Source organism: Gadus macrocephalus, chromosome 10 (genome assembly GCF_031168955.1).
Source record: "Gadus macrocephalus chromosome 10, ASM3116895v1".
Taxonomy (NCBI): domain Eukaryota; kingdom Metazoa; phylum Chordata; class Actinopteri; order Gadiformes; family Gadidae; genus Gadus; species Gadus macrocephalus.
The window spans coordinates 23,596,000-23,615,517 of record NC_082391.1 but is presented as its reverse complement, the minus strand read 5'-3'; the positions used below and the strand labels follow the sequence as shown (position 1 = coordinate 23,615,517).

Sequence of the window (19,518 nt, the reverse complement as noted above, 5' to 3'; positions counted from 1 at the left end):
AGAGGGAGACAGAGACAGAGACAGAGACAGAGACAAAGACAAAGACAAAGACAAAGACAAAGACAAGACAAAGACAAAGACAAAGACAGAGAGAGAGAGAGAGAGAGAGAGAGAGAGAGAGAGACACAGAGAGAGAGAGAGAGAGAGAGAGAATCAGTTTCTCAAACAATGGGGCCCTCCAAGGGTCCAGTTTATTATGTTATTGACGGTTTAAACGACATCCCACATCTGTTGATATTCACAGCCGAAAATCATCGACCATTCAGGCCCCGTCAGAGTGGAAAACTTGAATACGCTCCGCCGTAGCGTTTCGTCTATCCTGCCAAGACGCAAAACTCTGCTCAGATCTGCTCACGTCGCGTACGCGTTTACGTCACATACATTGCAGGGAAATAAAAAAACATGTAGGATTATTTCCATGCGTCGGACCGTCAAGCTGCTCTGGCAGCTCTAATAAACTTACAGGAGTCTTCCACGAAATGTACAGGATATGTACAGATATTATTACTGAACAGAGAAGGATCTGTAATTATGGTTTGATTTTCGCGGCGCAGATAAGAGAAAAAGGAAGATGCTACGCATGCGCTCAGACATGGTGGTGCTGTGTGATAGTGTATCACAGCACCACCTAGCCGCCTGGCATGCATACCCAATCGAATTCCACACTTTTGCTTCACCGTATGAACGCAGATTTCCTCCCGAAAACACTTGTCTAAACGCGGAATAAAAAGCGAAGACGCGACGCCACTTTTGCGTCCTCTGTTCAGACCGTCATGATGTGAACGTAGGCTCAGACCACCAGATGGGACGTCAACACTCGCTCTTTAAGGATGGGGACATTTCCACATGGATGTCCGTTTGTATTTTATTTCTGTTTACATCTAGAGGTTATTTAAGAACCAGTGGGTCAAACCCTTCTGTAGCACTGGTAGCCTACTGGTAGCACTAACAGGTTGGACACACACACACACACACACACACACACACACACACGCGCACACCTGTGGCCTGTCCAGCGGGTCCGAGAAGCAGCCCTGGTTGCGGCCCCACATTGGGCCCCCCAGCTCGGGGTAGTGCAGGTCGGTGCAGAGCGCCACGGCCCGCGCCGCCTCCGTCACGTAGACCGGCGGCCAGTAGCGGGACGACACCAGCAGGTCCACGTGGTCCCGGGCCGTCTCGCCCCGGACCAGGTACTTGGAGCCGCACACCACCTGGGGGGGGCGGGAGGGTTAGGGTTACAGGCCAACAGCCCCCCCCCCCCCCCCCCCCCACTGTTTTAACCTTTGATTGACCAGGTGGGTCTCAGAGAGGTGGTCCCATCTGTTTAACAACAGAGACCTAGTCTCATAACAACAGAGACCTAGCCCCCCCCCCCCCCACCTAGCCCCCCCACTAGGGGGTCTAGGTGGGGGGGGGGGGGGGCATGGTGGAGGACCTTAGAGAGGGCTTACATCTTCATTAATGTCCTAATACCAATTAATAATTCAGATGCTTTTTAATGAGAGGCCAAATTCTGTTCCAATAAAACAAGGCTCTTTAGTCGAGGAACGCTGTGGAGCAAATGGCAGTCAGGAGAAGAACGCAGCGTCAGCTAGCGCAGCGTTAGCTAGCAGCGTTAGCCTTACCTTGTGGGGGCACACCTTGGACAGCTTCCCCGCGGTGAGGTGGGGGGGCGGCTGGCGGCCGTGGAGAGGCCGTTCTGGACGTGAGCGTACAGGGAGAGCAGGGAGCCAAGCAGGTCCTCCTGATACGCACGCACACACACACACACACACACACACACACACACACACACACACACACACACACACACACACACACACACACACACACACACACACACACACACACACACACACACACACACACACACACACACACACACACACGTTCGATTCTATATAAACCCCCAGTTTGTTCTTCAGGATCAGCAGAATGAAACCAGAGGACTAAAGGATGTGCCAACACCCACCCTGGTGGCCTGGGCGGGGGGCTCTCTCCGCAGCAGCGCAGCATGGCCTGGAGCTCCTCCTCCGAGTGATCCTCCAGCGCGTCCAGCCTCAGCTGGCCCTCGTGGATCAGCCGGACCAGCCTCGCCGCGCCCCCTGGAGAGAGCAGCACAGCCTCAGAACACCCCCAACCAGCCCCCCCCCCCCCCCGGAGAGAGCAGCACAGCCTCAGAACACCCCCAACCAGCCCCCCCCCCCCCCCCGGAGAGAGCAGCACAGCCTCAGAACACCCCCAACCAGCCCCCCCCCCCCCCCGGAGAGAGCAGCACAGCCTCAGAACACCCCCAACCAGCCCCCCCCCCCCCCGGAGAGAGCAGCACAGCCTCAGAACACCCCCCCCCCCCGGAGAGAGCAGCACAGCCTCAGAACACCCCCAACCAGCCCCCCCCCCCCCCCCGGAGAGAGCAGCACAGCCTCAGAACACCCCCCCCCCCCGGAGAGAGCAGCACAGCCTCAGAACACCCCCAACCAGCCCCCCCCCCCCCCCGGAGAGAGCAGCACAGCCTCAGAACACCCCCAACCAGCCCCCCCCCCCCCCCGGAGAGAGCAGCACAGCCTCAGAACACCCCCAACCAGCCCCCCCCCCCCCCGGAGAGAGCAGCACAGCCTCAGAACACCCCCAACCAGCCCCCCCCCCCCCGGAGAGAGCAGCACAGCCTCAGAACACCCCCAACCAGCCCCCCCCCCCCCCCGGAGAGAGCAGCACAGCCTCAGAACACCCCCCCCACCCCCGGAGAGAGCAGCACAGCCTCAGAACACCCCCCCCCCCCCCGGAGAGAGCAGCACAGCCTCAGAACACCCCCCCACCCCCGGAGAGAGCAGCTCAGCCTCAGAACACCCCCAACCAGCCCCCCCCCCCCCCGGAGAGAGCAGCACACCCCCACCATCTACCTTCACCACACGCTGTTATCCAAAGGGAACATTTGTCAGAAGAGAGTGAAACAATACTTCTCTGTGGGTACAGTAACGATGTTCATAGAACCAAGCACCAACAATCACTAGGTTAACCCACTCCCGTATACAGACAGCTAGGATAAGATGCTACATAACTAAGTACTAGAACAAAATACGACCTACAATGAATTACATGACAATAACATGACTCTCACCACGGCCCTGTTGACCCGACATGTCGACCGGACGCGTCAGAGTCAGAGAGGGAAAGCAAGCAGCAGTCAGACAGAAGACGCCTGTGGCTTAGAGATAAGAACAATGTGGAGACCCTTCCCGACTGCTGCTCAAATGCCCTCCCTACCTGAGGGGGCGCGGTGTGCGTGTTACAGCCTTCCCTACCTGCGGGGGGCGCTGTGTGCGTGTTACAGCCCTCCCTACCTGAGGGGGCGCGGTGTGCGTGTTACAGCCCTCCCTACCTGCGGGGGGCGCCGTGTGCGTGTTACAGCCCTCCCTACCTGCGGGGGGCGCCGTGTGCGTGTTACAGCCCTCCCTACCTACGGGGGGCGCCGTGTGCGTGTTACAGCCCTCCCTACCTGCGGGGGCGCCGTGTGCGTGTTACAGCCCTCCCTACCTGCGGGGGCGCCGTGTGCGTGTTACAGCCCTCCCTACCTGCGGGGGGCGCCGTGTGCGTGTTACAGCCCTCCCTACCTGCGGGGGGCGCCGTGTGCGTGTTACAGCCATCCCTACCTGCGGGGGGCGCCGTGTGCGTGTTACAGCCCTCCTACCTGCGGGGGGCGCCGTGTGCGTGTTACAGCCATCCCTACCTGCGGGGGGCGCCGTGTGCGTGTTACAGCCCTCCCTACCTGCGGGGGGCGCCGTGTCGGAGGGGACCTTGTCCTTCTCCGTGTTGATGACGGCCGGGCTCCGCATCAGTGGGGGGATGAAGGGGGCCACGATGGAGGCGTCCACCTGCGTGACGGGGATGTCCGAGGGGAAGGCCGCCTGCTCGATGGCCTCGCTCTCCATGGTCAGCCAGAAGTCGTCCACGTGGACCTCGTCCGGACCGGGGGTCTCCGGCCACGTGAACTGAGGGCGGGGATCACGGGCTTATGGTACACCCTGGCACTTAATGTACACACTTATGGCATACGTCCTGGCACTTAATGTACACACTTATGGCATACGTCCTGGCACTTAATGTACACACTTATTGTGTGTTGTACGTCCCGGCACATTAAAATAGTACTTGAATTAAAGAGAGAAGAAGAGAGAAAACCAAAGGCTCTGTGAATCTGAAATGGTCCTCTGCCAGTGTCTGGGTGTGATTTTGAAGAACGGTTCATGGCAGCGATGCCGAATAGCAGGAGGTCCGGTCCCTTGGCTCAGGAGGTAGAGCGGGTCTCCTTGTAACCGGTTGCTGGTTGGATCCCCGGCTCCTCCTAGCTGAGTGTGGAGGTGTCCCTGAGTGCGACGCCCCACCCTGACTGCTCCAGACCAGCTGGCTATCGCCCTTTGGGTTTGACTCCGCCCACTGTGGCTGAATGTGTGTATGAACCGGTGTAAGTCGCTTTGGATAAAAGCGTCTGCTAAATGCCATAAATGTAAATGGTCACCGCTTCTAAATAACTCCCTAAAATATGATCTCTGGTCATTGTCATTACTTTCTTGTTATCCTATTTGACCTGAGACTGTAAAAGGTGGAGAGGTCCGGAGTGGGCAGGTGGGGGTCTCCGGGGGTCCGGCCTGCTACCTGCACGTTGTGGAGCTCCAGGACGTTGTGGGGGAAGCGCTGGGCCACCTCCACCTTGGGGGCCACGCCACACACCCCGCAGATCATGTCGTTGTAGTCCCGGACCGTCAGGCTCTCGAAGGCCCAGTAGCCGCTCAGCAGCAGGGCCTGCACCCGGGACGCCTCCTCCGGGACCAGGGCGTGGACTGGGGAGGATGGAGAGACGGGAGGACGGCATCAGAGACAGGAGGACGGGTTAACCCCATCAGGACAGGTGGAAGGACGATATCAGAGACGGGAGGACGGGTTAACCCCATCAGGACAGGTGGAAGGACGGTGTCAGAGACAGGAGGTCGGGTTAACCCCATCAGGACAGGTGGAAGGACGGTGTCAGAGACAGAGAGACAGGAGGACGGTATCAGAGACAGAGGAAGAGACAGAGAGACAGGAGGACGGTATCAGAGACAGAGGAAGAGAGAGAGAGACAGGAGGACGGTATCAGAGACAGAGGAAGAGAGAGAGAGACAGGAGGACGGTATCAGAGACAGAGGAAGAGAGAGAGAGACAGGAGGACGGTATCAGAGACAGAGGAAGAGAGAGAGAGACAGGAGGACGGTTTCAGAGACAGAGGAAGAGACAGAGAGACAGGAGGACGGTATCAGAGACAGAGGAAGAGACAGAGAGACAGGAGGACGGTATCAGAGACAGAGGAAGAGACAGAGAGACAGGAGGACGGTATCAGAGACAGAGGAAGAGAGAGAGAGACAGGAGGACGGTATCAGAGACAGAGGAAGAGACAGAGAGACAGGAGGACGGTATCAGAGACAGAGGAAGAGACAGAGAGACAGGAGGACGGTATCAGAGACAGAGGAAGAGACAGAGAGACAGGAGGACGGTATCAGAGACAGAGGAAGAGACAGAGAGACAGGAGGACGGTATCAGAGACAGAGGAAGAGAGAGAGAGACAGGAGGACGGTATCAGAGACAGAGGAAGAGAGAGAGAGACAGGAGGACGGTATCAGAGACAGAGGAAGAGACAGAGAGACAGGAGGACGGTATCAGAGACAGAGGAAGAGACAGAGAGACAGGAGGACGGTATCAGAGACAGAGGAAGAGAGAGAGAGACAGGAGGACGGTATCAGAGACAGAGGAAGAGACAGAGAGACAGGAGGACGGTATCAGAGACAGAGGAAGAGAGAGAGAGACAGGAGGACGGTATCAGAGACAGAGGAAGAGACAGAGAGACAGGAGGACGGTATCAGAGACAGAGGAAGAGACAGAGAGACAGGAGGACGGTATCAGAGACAGAGGAAGAGAGAGAGAGACAGGAGGACGGTATCAGAGACAGAGGAAGAGAGAGAGAGACAGGAGGACGGTTTCAGAGACAGAGGAAGAGACAGAGAGACAGGAGGACGGTATCAGAGACAGAGGAAGAGACAGAGAGACAGGAGGACGGTATCAGAGACAGAGGAAGAGAGAGAGAGACAGGAGGACGGTATCAGAGACAGAGGAAGAGAGAGAGAGACAGGAGGACGGTATCAGAGACAGAGGAAGAGACAGAGAGACAGGAGGACGGTATCAGAGACAGAGGAAGAGAGAGAGAGACAGGAGGACGGTATCAGAGACAGAGGAAGAGACAGAGAGACAGGAGGACGGTATCAGAGACAGAGGAAGAGAGAGAGAGACAGGAGGACGGTATCAGAGACAGAGGAAGAGACAGAGAGACAGGAGGACGGTATCAGAGACAGAGGAAGAGACAGAGAGACAGGAGGACGGTATCAGAGACAGAGGAAGAGACAGAGAGACAGGAGGACGGTATCAGAGACAGAGGAAGAGACAGAGAGACAGGAGGACGGTATCAGAGACAGAGGAAGAGACAGAGAGACAGGAGGACGGTATCAGAGACAGAGGAAGAGAGAGAGAGACAGGAGGACGGTATCAGAGACAGAGGAAGAGACAGAGAGACAGGAGGACGGTATCAGAGACAGAGGAAGAGACAGAGAGACAGGAGGACGGTATCAGAGACAGAGGAAGAGACAGAGAGACAGGAGGACGGTATCAGAGACAGAGGAAGAGACAGAGACAGGAGGACGGTATCAGGACCGAGGAAGAGACAGAGAGACAGGAGGACGGTATCAGAGACAGAGGAAGAGAGAGAGAGACAGGAGGACGGTATCAGAGACAGAGGAAGAGACAGAGAGACAGGAGGACGGTATCAGGACAGAGGAAGAGACAGAGAGACAGGAGGACGGTATCAGAGACAGAGGAAGAGACAGAGAGACAGGAGGACGGTATCAGAGACAGAGGAAGAGACAGAGAGACAGGAGGACGGTATCAGAGACAGAGGAAGAGAGAGAGAGACAGGAGGACGGTATCAGAGACAGAGGAAGAGACAGAGAGACAGGAGGACGGTATCAGGACCGAGGAAGAGACAGAGAGACAGGAGGACGGTATCAGAGACAGAGGAAGAGAGAGAGAGACAGGAGGACGGTATCAGAGACAGAGGAAGAGACAGAGAGACAGGAGGACGGTATCAGGACAGAGGAAGAGACAGAGAGACAGGAGGACGGTATCAGAGACAGAGGAAGAGACAGAGAGACAGGAGGACGGTATCAGAGACAGAGGAAGAGACAGAGAGACAGGAGGACGGTATCAGAGACAGAGGAAGAGAGAGAGAGACAGGAGGACGGTATCAGAGACAGAGGAAGAGACAGAGAGACAGGAGGACGGTATCAGGACCGAGGAAGAGACAGAGAGACAGGAGGACGGTATCAGGACTGAGGAAGAGACAGAGAGACAGGAGGACGGTATCAGGACTGAGGAAGAGACAGAGAGACAGGAGGACGGTATCAGAGACAGAGGAAGAGAGAGAGAGACAGGAGGACGGTATCAGAGACAGAGGAAGAGACAGAGAGACAGGAGGACGGTATCAGGACTGAGGAAGAGACAGAGAGACAGGAGGACGGTATCAGGACAGAGGAAGAGACAGAGAGACAGGAGGACGGTATCAGAGACAGAGGAAGAGACAGAGAGACAGGAGGACGGTATCAGAGACAGAGGAAGAGACAGAGAGACAGGAGGACGGTATCAGAGACAGAGGAAGAGAGAGAGAGACAGGAGGACGGTATCAGAGACAGAGGAAGAGACAGAGAGACAGGAGGACGGTATCAGGACCGAGGAAGAGACAGAGAGACAGGAGGACGGTATCAGAGACAGAGGAAGAGACAGAGAGACAGGAGGACGGTATCAGGACTGAGGAAGAGACAGAGAGACAGGAGGACGGTATCAGGACTGAGGAAGAGACAGAGAGACAGGAGGACGGTATCAGGACTGAGGAAGAGACAGAGAGACAGGAGGACGGTATCAGAGACAGAGGAAGAGAGAGAGAGACAGGAGGACGGTATCAGAGACAGAGGAAGAGACAGAGAGACAGGAGGACGGTATCAGGACTGAGGAAGAGACAGAGAGACAGGAGGACGGTATCAGGACTGAGGAAGAGACAGAGAGACAGGAGGACGGTATCAGGACTGAGGTCACACCAAACCAATGGGCAAATAAATGGGGAGAAAGGGAGAGGATGGAAACCTACCTTGCATTCATGTACAGAACAAGGAGGTAGAATTCGGGAGATTAGATGCAAACACTTATTTTAACTAATAATTATGAGGAATTCTCCACATTATCCATATATATCACGATCTGCCAAATAATTCTAAATCCCATTCTAAACACTCCAATTCAGGATCATTGGAGTTTCAAACCTCACATTGGATCATTTTAGCGGCATGTCAATTTACACATTTAGACTAGAAGACGGGGGATCAGAATAAGTCCCGCCCCGGTAGAGATCCAGTAGAAGATGGGAAGGAGGGGAAATGTCCCAGACAGGGGTCTGAGAGCGGAGCTCCCGGCCGTTACCAGGGTGACGGTGGATGTGGTCCAGGACGGTGGCAGCAGCGTCTGACGGGTGCTGACCCAGGTGGATCTCATCCCTCATCTTCAGGAACAGGTCCAGACTCACCAGCAGCGTGTTGCCGATGTTGAACAAACCTGTCGTCAGAGGACACAAAACGCACGCTCAAGATGAAACATGTCGACTGGTGACATCCCAAACTTTAGTTTCACTCAGATAGTGAAGAGGTTGAAACACATTTATCGTCTTACCAAAGTGTAATCATAAACAGGTCTCAATGTGGCCTGCTAGATGTATAGATACTTAATTATCTCGGAATCAGCATGCATACTATGTTATAGCAGCACATCTGGGGGGGGCGGGGACGGTAGAGGCTCGGCAGGAAACCAAAATCTGAAAGGGGCGGAGTTACGCCTCGTTTCCTGTTGCGTCAATCACATAAGAGGGAGACGCTTTAAGAGGTGGATTTAACGGGGTGGATGGGGTTCAGAAGGTAGCTATGGACCTGTACCCGGGTTCAGAAGGTAGCTATGGACCTGTACCCGGGTTCAGAAGGTAGCTATGGACCTGTACCCGGGTTCAGAAGGTAGCTATGGACCTGTACCCGGGATCAGAAGGTAGCTATGGACCTGTACCAGGGATCAGAAGGTAGCTATGGACCTGTACCCGGGATCAGAAGGTAGCTATGGACCTGTACCAGGGATCAGAAGGTAGCTATGGACCTGTACCCGGGATCAGAAGGTAGCTATGGACCTGTACCAGGGATCAGAAGGTAGCTATGGACCTGTACCCGGGTTCAGAAGGTAGCTATGGACCTGTACCAGGGATCAGAAGGTAGCTATGGACCTGTACCAGGGATCAGAAGGTAGCTATGGACCTGTACCAGGGATCAGAAGGTAGCTATGGACCTGTACCAGGGATCAGAAGGTAGCTATGGACCAGTACCAGGGATCATAGTGTCTGTTCTATGGTAGTACTATGGAGCGGTACCGTGGGTTCATAGTGTCTGTTCTATGGTAGTACTATGGTAGTACTATGTGCCGGTACCTGGGTTCATAGTGTCTGTACTATGGTAGTACTATGGTAGTACTATGTGCCGGTACCTGGGTTCATAGTGTCTGTACTATGGTAGTACTATGGTAGTACTATGGAGCGGTACCGTGGGTTCATAGTGTCTGTTCTATGGTAGTACTATGGTAGTACTATGGTAGTACTATGTGCCGGTACCTGGGTTCATAGTGTCTGTACTATGGTAGTACTATGGTAGTACTATGGTAGTACTATGGTAGTACTATGGGCCGGTACCTGGGTTCATAGTGTCTGTACTATGGCAGTACTATGGTAGTACTATGGTAGTACTATGGTAGTACTATGTGCCGGTACCTGGGTTCATAGTGTCTGTTCTATGGTAGTACTATGGTAGTACTATGGTAGTACTATGTGCCGGTACCTGGGTTCATAGTGTCTGTACTATGGTAGTACTATGGTAGTACTATGGTAGTACTATGTGCCGGTACCTGGGTTCATAGTGTCTGTACTATGGTAGTACTATGGTAGTACTATGTGCCGGTACCTGGGTTCATAGTGTCTGTACTATGGTAGTACTATGGTAGTACTATGGCAGTACTATGGTAGTACTATGGTAGTACTATGGTAGTACTATGGCAGTACTATGGTAGTACTATGTGCCGGTACCTGGGTTCATAGTGTCTGTACTATGGTAGTACTATGGTAGTACTATGTGCCGGTACCTGGGTTCATAGTGTCTGTTCTATGGTAGTACTATGGTAGTACTATGGTAGTACTATGGCAGTACTATGGCAGTACTATGGCAGTACTATGGTAGTACTATGGCAGTACTATGGTAGTACTATGGCAGTACTATGGCAGTACTATGGTAGTACTATGGCAGTACTATGGCAGTACTATGGCAGTACTATGGCAGTACTATGGTAGTACTATGGCAGTACTATGGTAGTACTATGGTAGTACTATGGTAGTACTATGGCAGTACTATGGTAGTACTATGGTAGTACTATGGTAGTACTATGTGCCGGTACCTGGGTTCATAGTGTCTGTTCTATGGTAGTACTATGGTAGTACTATGGTAGTACTATGGCAGTACTATGGCAGTACTATGGCAGTACTATGGCAGTACTATGGCAGTACTATGGTAGTACTATGGTAGTACTATGGCAGTACTATGGTAGTACTATGGCAGTACTATGGCAGTACTATGGCAGTACTATGGTAGTACTATGGTAGTACCTGGGTGGATGTCCGTGAAGCTGTGCAGCGCCAGACACTGCGTGTTCAGACAGACTTTCAGCTGCAGAGACGCCGTCTGGATCAACGTCCCGGTGAGCAGCCAGCAGTCCTCCTGTCCTGCCACGGTGCTGCACGCGCACACACACACACACACACACACACACACACACACACACACACACACACACACACACACACACACACACACACACACACACACACACACACACACACACACACACACACACACACACACACACACACACACACACACGTAATGACCTTAGACGTGGTCCTTAGCAGAACCGCAGAAACCCGAGTAAGAGAGAGCAGCAGAGGGCACCCCTGTGTCTTATGGGACCCCCCCCCCCCCTGTGTCTTATGGGACCCCCCCCCCCCCCCCCTGTGTCTTATGGGACCCCCCCCCCCCCCCCCCCCCCCAGAGCTGGTCAGTCAGAGGGTGTAAGGCGGTGGAAGAAGACGGCCTGCTCGACCTCCTGACCTGCAGCCGACCAAGCTGCTAGAAACAAGGCGGCCAGCGAGGTGCCCCCCCCCCAGCGTGACGCTCACCTCTGGCCCCCCTTGAAGAGCGGGTACTGGCAGAGGCCGCAGTGGACGGCGGCCGACTCGAAGTAGCGCGGCCAGCCGGAGCGCGGCGGGGCGGCCCCCTCCCCCGGGTCGCCTCGGGCCCCGCCCTGCTGCCCCGATGGGGGCAGCTCCACCGTGGCCCCGTTGAGGTCCTGGATGAGGGCCAGCACGTCCTGGAGCTCCGCCTCGCCCTCGGGGATCTGCAGCGCGCGCCGGAGCAGCAGCAGAGTGGAGCGGCGCTGGAGCTCCCTCTGGGCGGGGCTGAGGGGCCGGTAGGGGTCCAGCAGCGGGGCGGCCTGGGGGGGGACAGAGCCTTCAGGGTGGGGCTCTAGGGGGGGGGGGGGGACAGAGCCTTCAGGGTGGGGCTCTAGGGAGGGGGGGGGGGGGGGACAGAGCCTTCAGGGTGGGGCTCTAGGGAGGGGGGGGGGGGGGGGACAGAGCCTTCAGGGTGGGGCGCTAGGGGGGACGGGACAGAGCCTTCAGGGTGGGGCTCTAGGGAGGGGGGGGCAGAGCCTTCAGGGTGGGGCTCTAGGGAGGGGGGGGGGGGGACAGAGCCTTCAGGGTGGGGCTCTAGGGGGGACGGGACAGAGCCTTCAGGGTAGGGCTCTAGGGAGGGGGGGGGCAGAGCCTTCAGGGTGGGGCTCTAGGGGGGGACGGGGGACAGAGCCTTCAGGGTGGGGCTCTAGGGAGGGGGGGGGCAGAGCCTTCAGGGTGGGGCGCTAGGGGGGGGGGGGGGACAGAGCCTTCAGGGTGGGGCTCTAGGGGGGGACAACGACAGAGCCTTCAGGGTGGGGCTCTAGGGGGGGGGGGGGACAGAGCCTTCAGGGTGGGGCTCTAGGGAGGGGGGGGGGACAGAGCCTTCAGGGTGGGGCTCTAGGGGGGGGGGGGGACAGAGCCTTCAGGGTGGGGCTCTAGGGAGGGGGGGGGAGGACAGAGCCTTCAGGGTGGGGCTCTAGGGAGGGGGGGGAGGACAGAGCCTTCAGGGTGGGGCTCTAGGGGGGGGGGGGGGACAGAGCCTTCAGGGTGGGGCGCTAAGGGGGGGGGGGGACAGAGCCTTCAGGGTGGGGCGCTAGGGGGGGGGGGGGACAGAGCCTTCAGGGTGGGGCGCTAGGGGGGGGCTGCGGCGAGGTGGGTCGACCCACTAAGGGGGAGGTGGGTCGACCCACTGAGGGCTCACTGTGGGGGGGGGGGAGGTGGGTCGACCCACTGAGGGCTCACTGTGGGGGGGGGGGAGGTGGGTCGACCCACTGAGGGCTCACTGTGGGGGGGAGGTGGGTCGACCCACTGAGGGCTCACTGTGGGGGGGAGGTGGGTCGACCCACTGAGGGCTCACTGTGGGGGGGGGGGGAGCGCCTCGTAGCGACCCAGGTTCGACCCCGACCTCTCCCATTAGATTGTCTGTCTTTAGGTTAGGGTGGTCCCTAACCCAAACCCTTTACATTAAGGGTTAGGGTGGTCCCTAACCCTAACCCTTTACATTAAGGGTTAGGGTTAGGGTTGTCCCTAACCCTAACCCTTTACATTAAGGGTTAGGGTGGTCCCTAACCCTAACCCTTTACATTAAGGGTTAGGGTTAGGGACCACCCTAACCCTAACCCTTTACATTAAGGGTTAGGGTTAGGGTGGTCCCTAACCCTAACCCTTAATGTAAAGGGTTAGGGTGGTCCCTAACCCTAACCCTTTACATTAAGGGTTAGGGTTAGGGTGGTCCCTAACCCTAACCCTTAATGTAAAGGGTTAGGGTTAGGGACCACCCTAACCCTTAATGTAAAGGGTTAGGGTTAGGGTGGTCCCTAACCCTTAATGTAAAGGGTTAGGGTTAGGGACCACCCTAACCCTAACCCTTAATGTAAAGGGTTAGGGTGGTCCCTAACCCTAACCCTTAATGTAAAGGGTTAGGGTGGTCCCTAACCCTAACCCTTTACATTAAGGGTTAGGGTTAGGGTGGTCCCTAACCCTAACCCTTAATGTAAAGGGTTAGGGTTAGGGTGGTCCCTAACCCTAACCCTTTACATTAAGGGTTAGGGTTAGGGTGGTCCCTAACCCTAACCCTTTACATCAAGGCCTTCAGCAGCTGCTTTATCACGTGACTTACAATAAGTAAGTTAGTGTCTTGTAATCCACTTCCATGTCTCTCTGCACTCTCCTGTCCATAAAGGCATGAATAGACACCATACTTTTTTTTTTATAAATATGCAAAAGCAAAAATACCTCAATCCAGGCTGATTGAGCACTTAATTAAATAACATTAAATACATATGTATATTTAAAAAAAGGGGATTTCTGGATGCTTCCTTTTTTATGGAAAAATTGGATTACATTTGCAGCTGCTCCCACATTGACAATATGCTAAATGTTTCAGCCCTCACAGTAAATCAACTTGGAAATGTATGACAACTACAGATGTTATCTTGCACAGCCCGACCTCTCACGCAAGAATTCAGAAGATGTCTGAAACAACATGTCCTGAGGCAGCTGTTTAATTAACTGGGAGCTGGAGAAACTGGAGCCTTAGAAAAGGGAGAAACTTTTTTTTATAATTTAATCAAAGGCTAAAATGTATGGTGAAAATAAGATTTTGGAATACAGAAGGGAATATAGGGAGGTATATAATAGAAGGGAGTTCATGCCATGTGACCTTGGGGTACAAATTGCAGCAATAAAAAAAGAGAAGCTGATCAGTAATAAGGATGGTAATCCTCCACCCAGCCCCAGTAAACCTCCTGGGGCTGGCAGGAGTCACCCGTCAGAGCCTCCAGAGGGGCCCCCCTACCTCGGCCCCTAACCCTAACCCTCCTACCTTGGCCCCTAACCCTAACCCTCCTACCTTGGCCCCTAACCCTAACCCTCCTACCTTGGCCCCCTCGGAGAGGCCCTCCTACCTTGGCCCCCTTGCTGCTCTTGCGGGTCAGCTCCCACCCACACGTGGGGCAGTCGGCCGGCTTGTGCCGGTTCTTGTACACGTAGTTGCAGGCGGGGTTCTTACAGCGGCCGCGCCCCCGCGCCGTCGACAGACCCAGGTCCTGGGGAGGGAATTGAACGCAAAGCACAGGTCTACGTCACGTTCTTCAGCAGACGCCCTCACCCAATGGGACTGGTGTAGTGTAGGAGGGTACAAATAATCCATGAGGAAAGACTATATCGTGGGTTGTAGGGTCCGCTTGGCTGCGTTCAAACCCAGATCCATTCAGCTGGGGGTCGACCCCAGCAGCCACGGTGGATCTAACCAGATCTAACCACGGTGGATCTAACTCATCAAAGATCCCCTCCTAGAAAGCCTGTTCAAAGGAGCCCTAATGGGACCGGGTCAAGGTGTTCCATGATGATGATGAGAGTGGTACTGACGAAGCTGGAGACGGAGTTCTGCTTGAAGGGCACGACCGACAGGATGTTGGAGTCCAGCGAGGCGACGTACTGGCTCCCTGGGCGGGGCGCGGCGGGGCTCTGGGGGGGCAGAGGCAGGGAGGGGGTCAGCCGGAGGAGAGGGGTGCGATGGCTGTCTCGGCTGTACCGTGTGTTCAGGGGTCCTGGAGGGCCTACCTGCACCGGGGCTCCAGCTGCTGTTGCCGGGACGATGTGGCCCAGCTGCTTCAGGGTACTGGGTTTGAGACCGGACATGCTCTGACCGGGGACTGGCAAGAACAGGGGATGCCGAGTTATTTGAGGACAGAGACTTTTGAAGTCGTCCCGCTACCAAAGTATTGATTAATCCTTACTGTGACATGTGACGACTGTGACGGTTGGCCCAACCTCCAATAACAACAAATAAACATTGCTAACCGTCCCAGGTTGCTATGGCTACTCTGCACTCTCGCCAGTAGTTTCTAAGCTGTGTAGGACCCGTGTGATATGCATCAAAGTACAAAAGCATTAACAGAGGTACAGTACCTGTGGGGACAGATTTGGGGTTGTTGCAGGTGACTCTTCCCTTGTCTGGAGGAACCGTTATGAACTGGAGCACAGCGCGGCCTACAGACGGAATAACTGGGGCAGATGGAACATGGGTTTAATGGACTTTTCTGCGGAGGGTTAGGTACACTGGGTTGAGTTATGTTGTGGCAGGGCTCACCACTGGTGCAGTAGGCTGGCAGGATGTGCCTGACTGGTCTCTTCTTTATGGTCACGTGACTTTTATCGTGACCTTTGACCGTAATGCCTTTGGCAGTTGGTTTCAATTGTCTACTCATTGACAAGAAGACAAAAAAGGATACGTTTAAAGGTCACTGATAAATCCTTTAAAATATGTAACTCCAACTGATAGGCCATCCAAAGCAAATGCTTTGACCAAACAATAATGGACAGTTCGGCCTTCCAAATTTCAATCAAAACCGAGAAATGTGAGCATTCGAATTAGCTGAATAGCTGAATGAAGCAGAGTCAAGTTTCCATACATTATCAAGTGTTGCAAAAATAAGATGGAGGCCAACTACAAAGTAATAGTAAGCAGCGTACAAGGCACTACAGCGGAGGAAACACTAACCGTGCTCGCGGCGGTGCTTTGGTGCTGCTGCCCTCTAGTGGTTCTCCCTTCACGGCTGCAGGCTGCTGGCTGAGGCCCTGCTTCCTCTGGCCTTCGCCCCGGCCGTGCTTCGTGTCCTCAGGGCCGCTGGTCGAGTGCCCGTCGTCAGCAGCAGACAGCGTGGGTTGACAGCCGTCACTAGAGCTGATCTCAGCTTTCTGGTTGAATTGCTTCGATTGCTTCGCGGTTTTCTTAGCCTGTTCACCACAAAGGGAAATGGACGCAAACGGATTAATAAAACGTGTACTTTATTAAAAGGAGATGCTGATTCATGTTTCCATTTGATTCGAGCAAAGTGTTTATGGATGGATATTAATATAGACGTACAGCAGGTACCCATTTGCCCCCTAGATGGTTGCCACACTCTGGGCAGAAGGGCGGTTTGTGGCGGGTCACGTAGACGAAGGCACAGCCAGGCGCCAGGCACCGGCCACGCCCCCTCCTGGTATAGGTCTTCACCGCCTGCACAGAGACAGCAAACCTTCAGTTCAGCACCACCGATAGAAACTTCTACACCTGTGAGCACAATGTAATATTGGAGTCGATGTGATGTCAATGTTACCATTATATACGAAGGCTTTGTGTTAGGGTTGAGCCCGGCGCCCACGGACACCATCATCACGTGGCTGACGGAGTTGACAGCGGCCGCAGACTTGGGCTCCACCCGGTTCTGGAGACAGAGGGACTAAATGGTAAAGGCACACGAGCAGGCGGAGCCCCCCACGGCGAGGTGGCCGCCGGCTCGTCGGGATCAGTGGCTGAGGGTGAGTGGCCTCGCTCAGGGACACCTCAACACCTCGAGCCGGGGACCGACCTAGCAACCTTCCGGTTAGCAGCCCACCCGCTCTGCCTCCAGGGCCACAGGCTTCCCAGTGAGTGTGATGACATCAGGACATGGCGGACATGGCTCCTTATGGGAGAGACATCTAACCCACTAAACGTTAGTAAGAAGGCAGGTACGATAAGAGGTCGTTCATTTATCCCAGATGGGGAATTTGGGAGTAAGCGGAAGGCAATTACTCTACTGAAAAGTGTCAACAACAGACTTGAGGCTGAACAGACAAATGTCCGGTCTCACCTGGGCAGGTAAGATGGAGACCACCTGCGCTATGTCCTGCCTCATCGGCTGCATCTCAGCCCCGCCCACAGAATCCCCCGGTTTGGAGTTCACGACGCTATAGACGCTGACGGCGGGGTTGGTGGGGGCGCCTGCGTCCAGCAGCACCCCACAGCTGTCCGGACACGGGGAGGGGGCGGCCCGGGACTCCAGGGGCTCCGGGGCCCAGGGGGGGCAGGAGGCGGACGGGGGGAGGATCCCCTGGAGGGCCGCGGTGGTTTCAGTCATGGAGGCCGCCTCCTCCGCCAGCCCCCCGATGGCGATGCACTGCTCGGAAAACTCCCCCTCGCTGTCCAGGGCCAGGGCGGGGTGCTGGGTGTCTGGGGGAAGGGGTACGGAGGACGTCCCCTCGGGGACCGGGGGCTCCAGAGACTCCAGGGGGGCAGGTTCTGGGGGGAGGGACCCCCCCACTGCCTGGGGACCAGAGGGGGATTCTTTGGACATGAGGACGTAGTTGGCCCTGGGGAGGATCTTGCGGAATCCAGAGAGGTCCTGGGTGGAGGTGACTGAGGACTGGGGGAGATGAACAAACATGCAAGGGTGGAGTAACAATCGCAGTAGTTTCACTGTTACAACACGCTGCAAATACGAGGGTTTGAAACCATGCAGGATGGTCTTGCCATTTCTGAAAAGACTATTTACCAACCATTGACCACCAAGACATTTACATTTAGGGGATTTTGCTTTTATCCAAAGCAACTTACAACCATTCATTTCCACATTCACACCCCGACGGTGGAGTCGACCACGCAGCGCGACAGCCAGCGCGTCGGGAGCAGTCAGGGTGAGGCGTCTCGCTCAGGGACACCTCCCAACTCAGAGGCTAGGAGGAGCCGGGGATCCAACCAGCAACCTAACGGTTACAAGTCAACCCGCTCTACCTCCCTAGCTACTACCACTGTCACCAGACCAGAAACATAGGTTCCTGCTGAAGGTGAAGCGCTCTGCGGCGCCTGGCCCTAACTCACTGTGTCCACGCCATCTCTCTCCAGCTTGGCCTTCTCCAGGTAGTAGCCCTTCTCCGCCACATTCAGCCTCTTCCAGCTCTCGCTGATGCGCTTGTTAATCTCCGACTGGGGCAGGTTAGGGCTCTCCAGCTGGATCACCTGGTGGAAGTCAAAGTAGTAGAGCAGGTAGGCAGACCTGGATGCAGAGGAGAAGGAGGAAAACAACAGGAATCATCAAGTGGGTTGTTCACCTTTTTTCAATCATTACGTATTAATTTGGTGTCAGATATTCATTCATAATGGTATCCATAATTCAATTTTAGAAGGTCGTTTTGCCTTGCTGTAAAGTGTCTGAATATTTTTAAAGGCACAATACAAATATAAAAGTATATTGTTATATAGGGTAATAGTAAAGACTGTCAGGGGGGAGACTACCTTGGCTTCTTGGGTTTATCATGAATGTCTTCCTGTGCTTTACTTTTTCTCTTTTTAGGGGATGCAACTTCCTGCAGAGTGTAACAGCTCTCCACCACCTCCGTGTTCACATCCTCATACAACTGCACCGTTTCCGAGGCGTCCATATCCTCCTCGACCGGCAGGTCCGCTTTATAAGATGTGCATCATTTTATTTAGGCGTGTTTGGTTCAGGTTACATATCGTACTTTTAAGTAATGCAAACAATACAATTAATGCAATAATCAAACACAGAGCAGGTATCACATTTGCATTGGGATTTCTTATGCATTTTAAGTCCATTTTATAAAGACATGCAATGTGTTTAAATGCTGTGCAGAAAGCTGCAGGTGCATCAACCTATCCAAACTTTTAAGTCCTTCCTTGTTAGTCAAATTTAGGCGTGTTGGTGAGCTTTTATACTCACTCATACTCGATTATTATCCAATGAGGAGTCTTCTTATTGCAGCCTTACCTCTGTTTACCCAACGATTTGCAAACGGCCCTCAACAACATGCGATCGCCACCACGGCGGTGTTGCATTGCATCGACCATATGCGTTATTACGATGCATCTATAATCGCCGTTAAATCGCGAACATTTGATTCATAAGTACCCAGTAAATTAGCTTAGTTTATCCTCCCCTTGAGGGAAACATGGCGCTTTGTTGCTATGGCCTTCAACCAACCAGGAATTGAAATAAACCAGAGCAACACCAATGGCAGCGGACGTTTTTGACACGTGAAAAGTAATATAGTTCCCGACTCACGACAGAACGCCTCGGTGGGGATGCCTCAAATGTGCGTTATTGGCGAGAGAGAGGGCGGGACATTCAGTTACATGGGTTCAGTGAAGAAAGAGAGGGTGGGACTTTTGATCGAAGGATATCCGTTTCTGTTACAGATAAAGCTTAGTCAAGTTATACCTAAAGAAACATAATCCATATTTATCTTCATTATCATTTGTTGCGGTGGTTATTGTAATATTCTTATTCTTCTCGATCCGGGGATTATTAACTGTACGGCTCATAGGAAGTAAGGGACCGGAAGTTGCTTTGCGGTAGACTTAAATAACGGTACAA

General features: G+C 54.4%; 1 protein-coding gene across 4 annotated transcripts; it reads right to left on the bottom strand.

Annotated features, from left to right (window-relative positions):
- Window positions 1-140: 140 nt before the first annotated feature.
- hmgxb3 (HMG box domain containing 3) lies at window positions 141-19,300 on the bottom strand. Of its 4 annotated transcripts, none has more exons than XM_060063335.1 (20): window positions 18,865-19,300; window positions 18,420-18,588; window positions 18,006-18,180; window positions 16,999-17,550; window positions 16,483-16,590; window positions 16,248-16,382; window positions 15,882-16,117; window positions 15,471-15,580; window positions 15,290-15,385; window positions 14,942-15,033; window positions 14,747-14,845; window positions 14,284-14,424; window positions 11,384-11,697; window positions 10,814-10,941; window positions 8,440-8,682; window positions 4,654-4,838; window positions 3,767-3,989; window positions 1,973-2,105; window positions 1,626-1,744; window positions 141-1,211 (listed from the first exon to the last, which is right to left on the bottom strand). In XM_060063335.1, exons 1-20 carry the CDS (start codon window positions 18,866-18,868, stop codon window positions 946-948), a joined length of 3,528 nt encoding a protein of 1,175 aa, XP_059919318.1. In that variant the 5' UTR covers window positions 18,869-19,300; the 3' UTR covers window positions 141-945. The 4 variants fall into 4 exon arrangements, with proteins under 4 accessions (XP_059919318.1, XP_059919319.1, XP_059919320.1 ...); XM_060063336.1 differs by having other exon boundaries at window positions 18,913-19,300; XM_060063337.1 differs by having other exon boundaries at window positions 19,054-19,300.
- Between the last annotated feature and the right edge of the window lie 218 nt (window positions 19,301-19,518).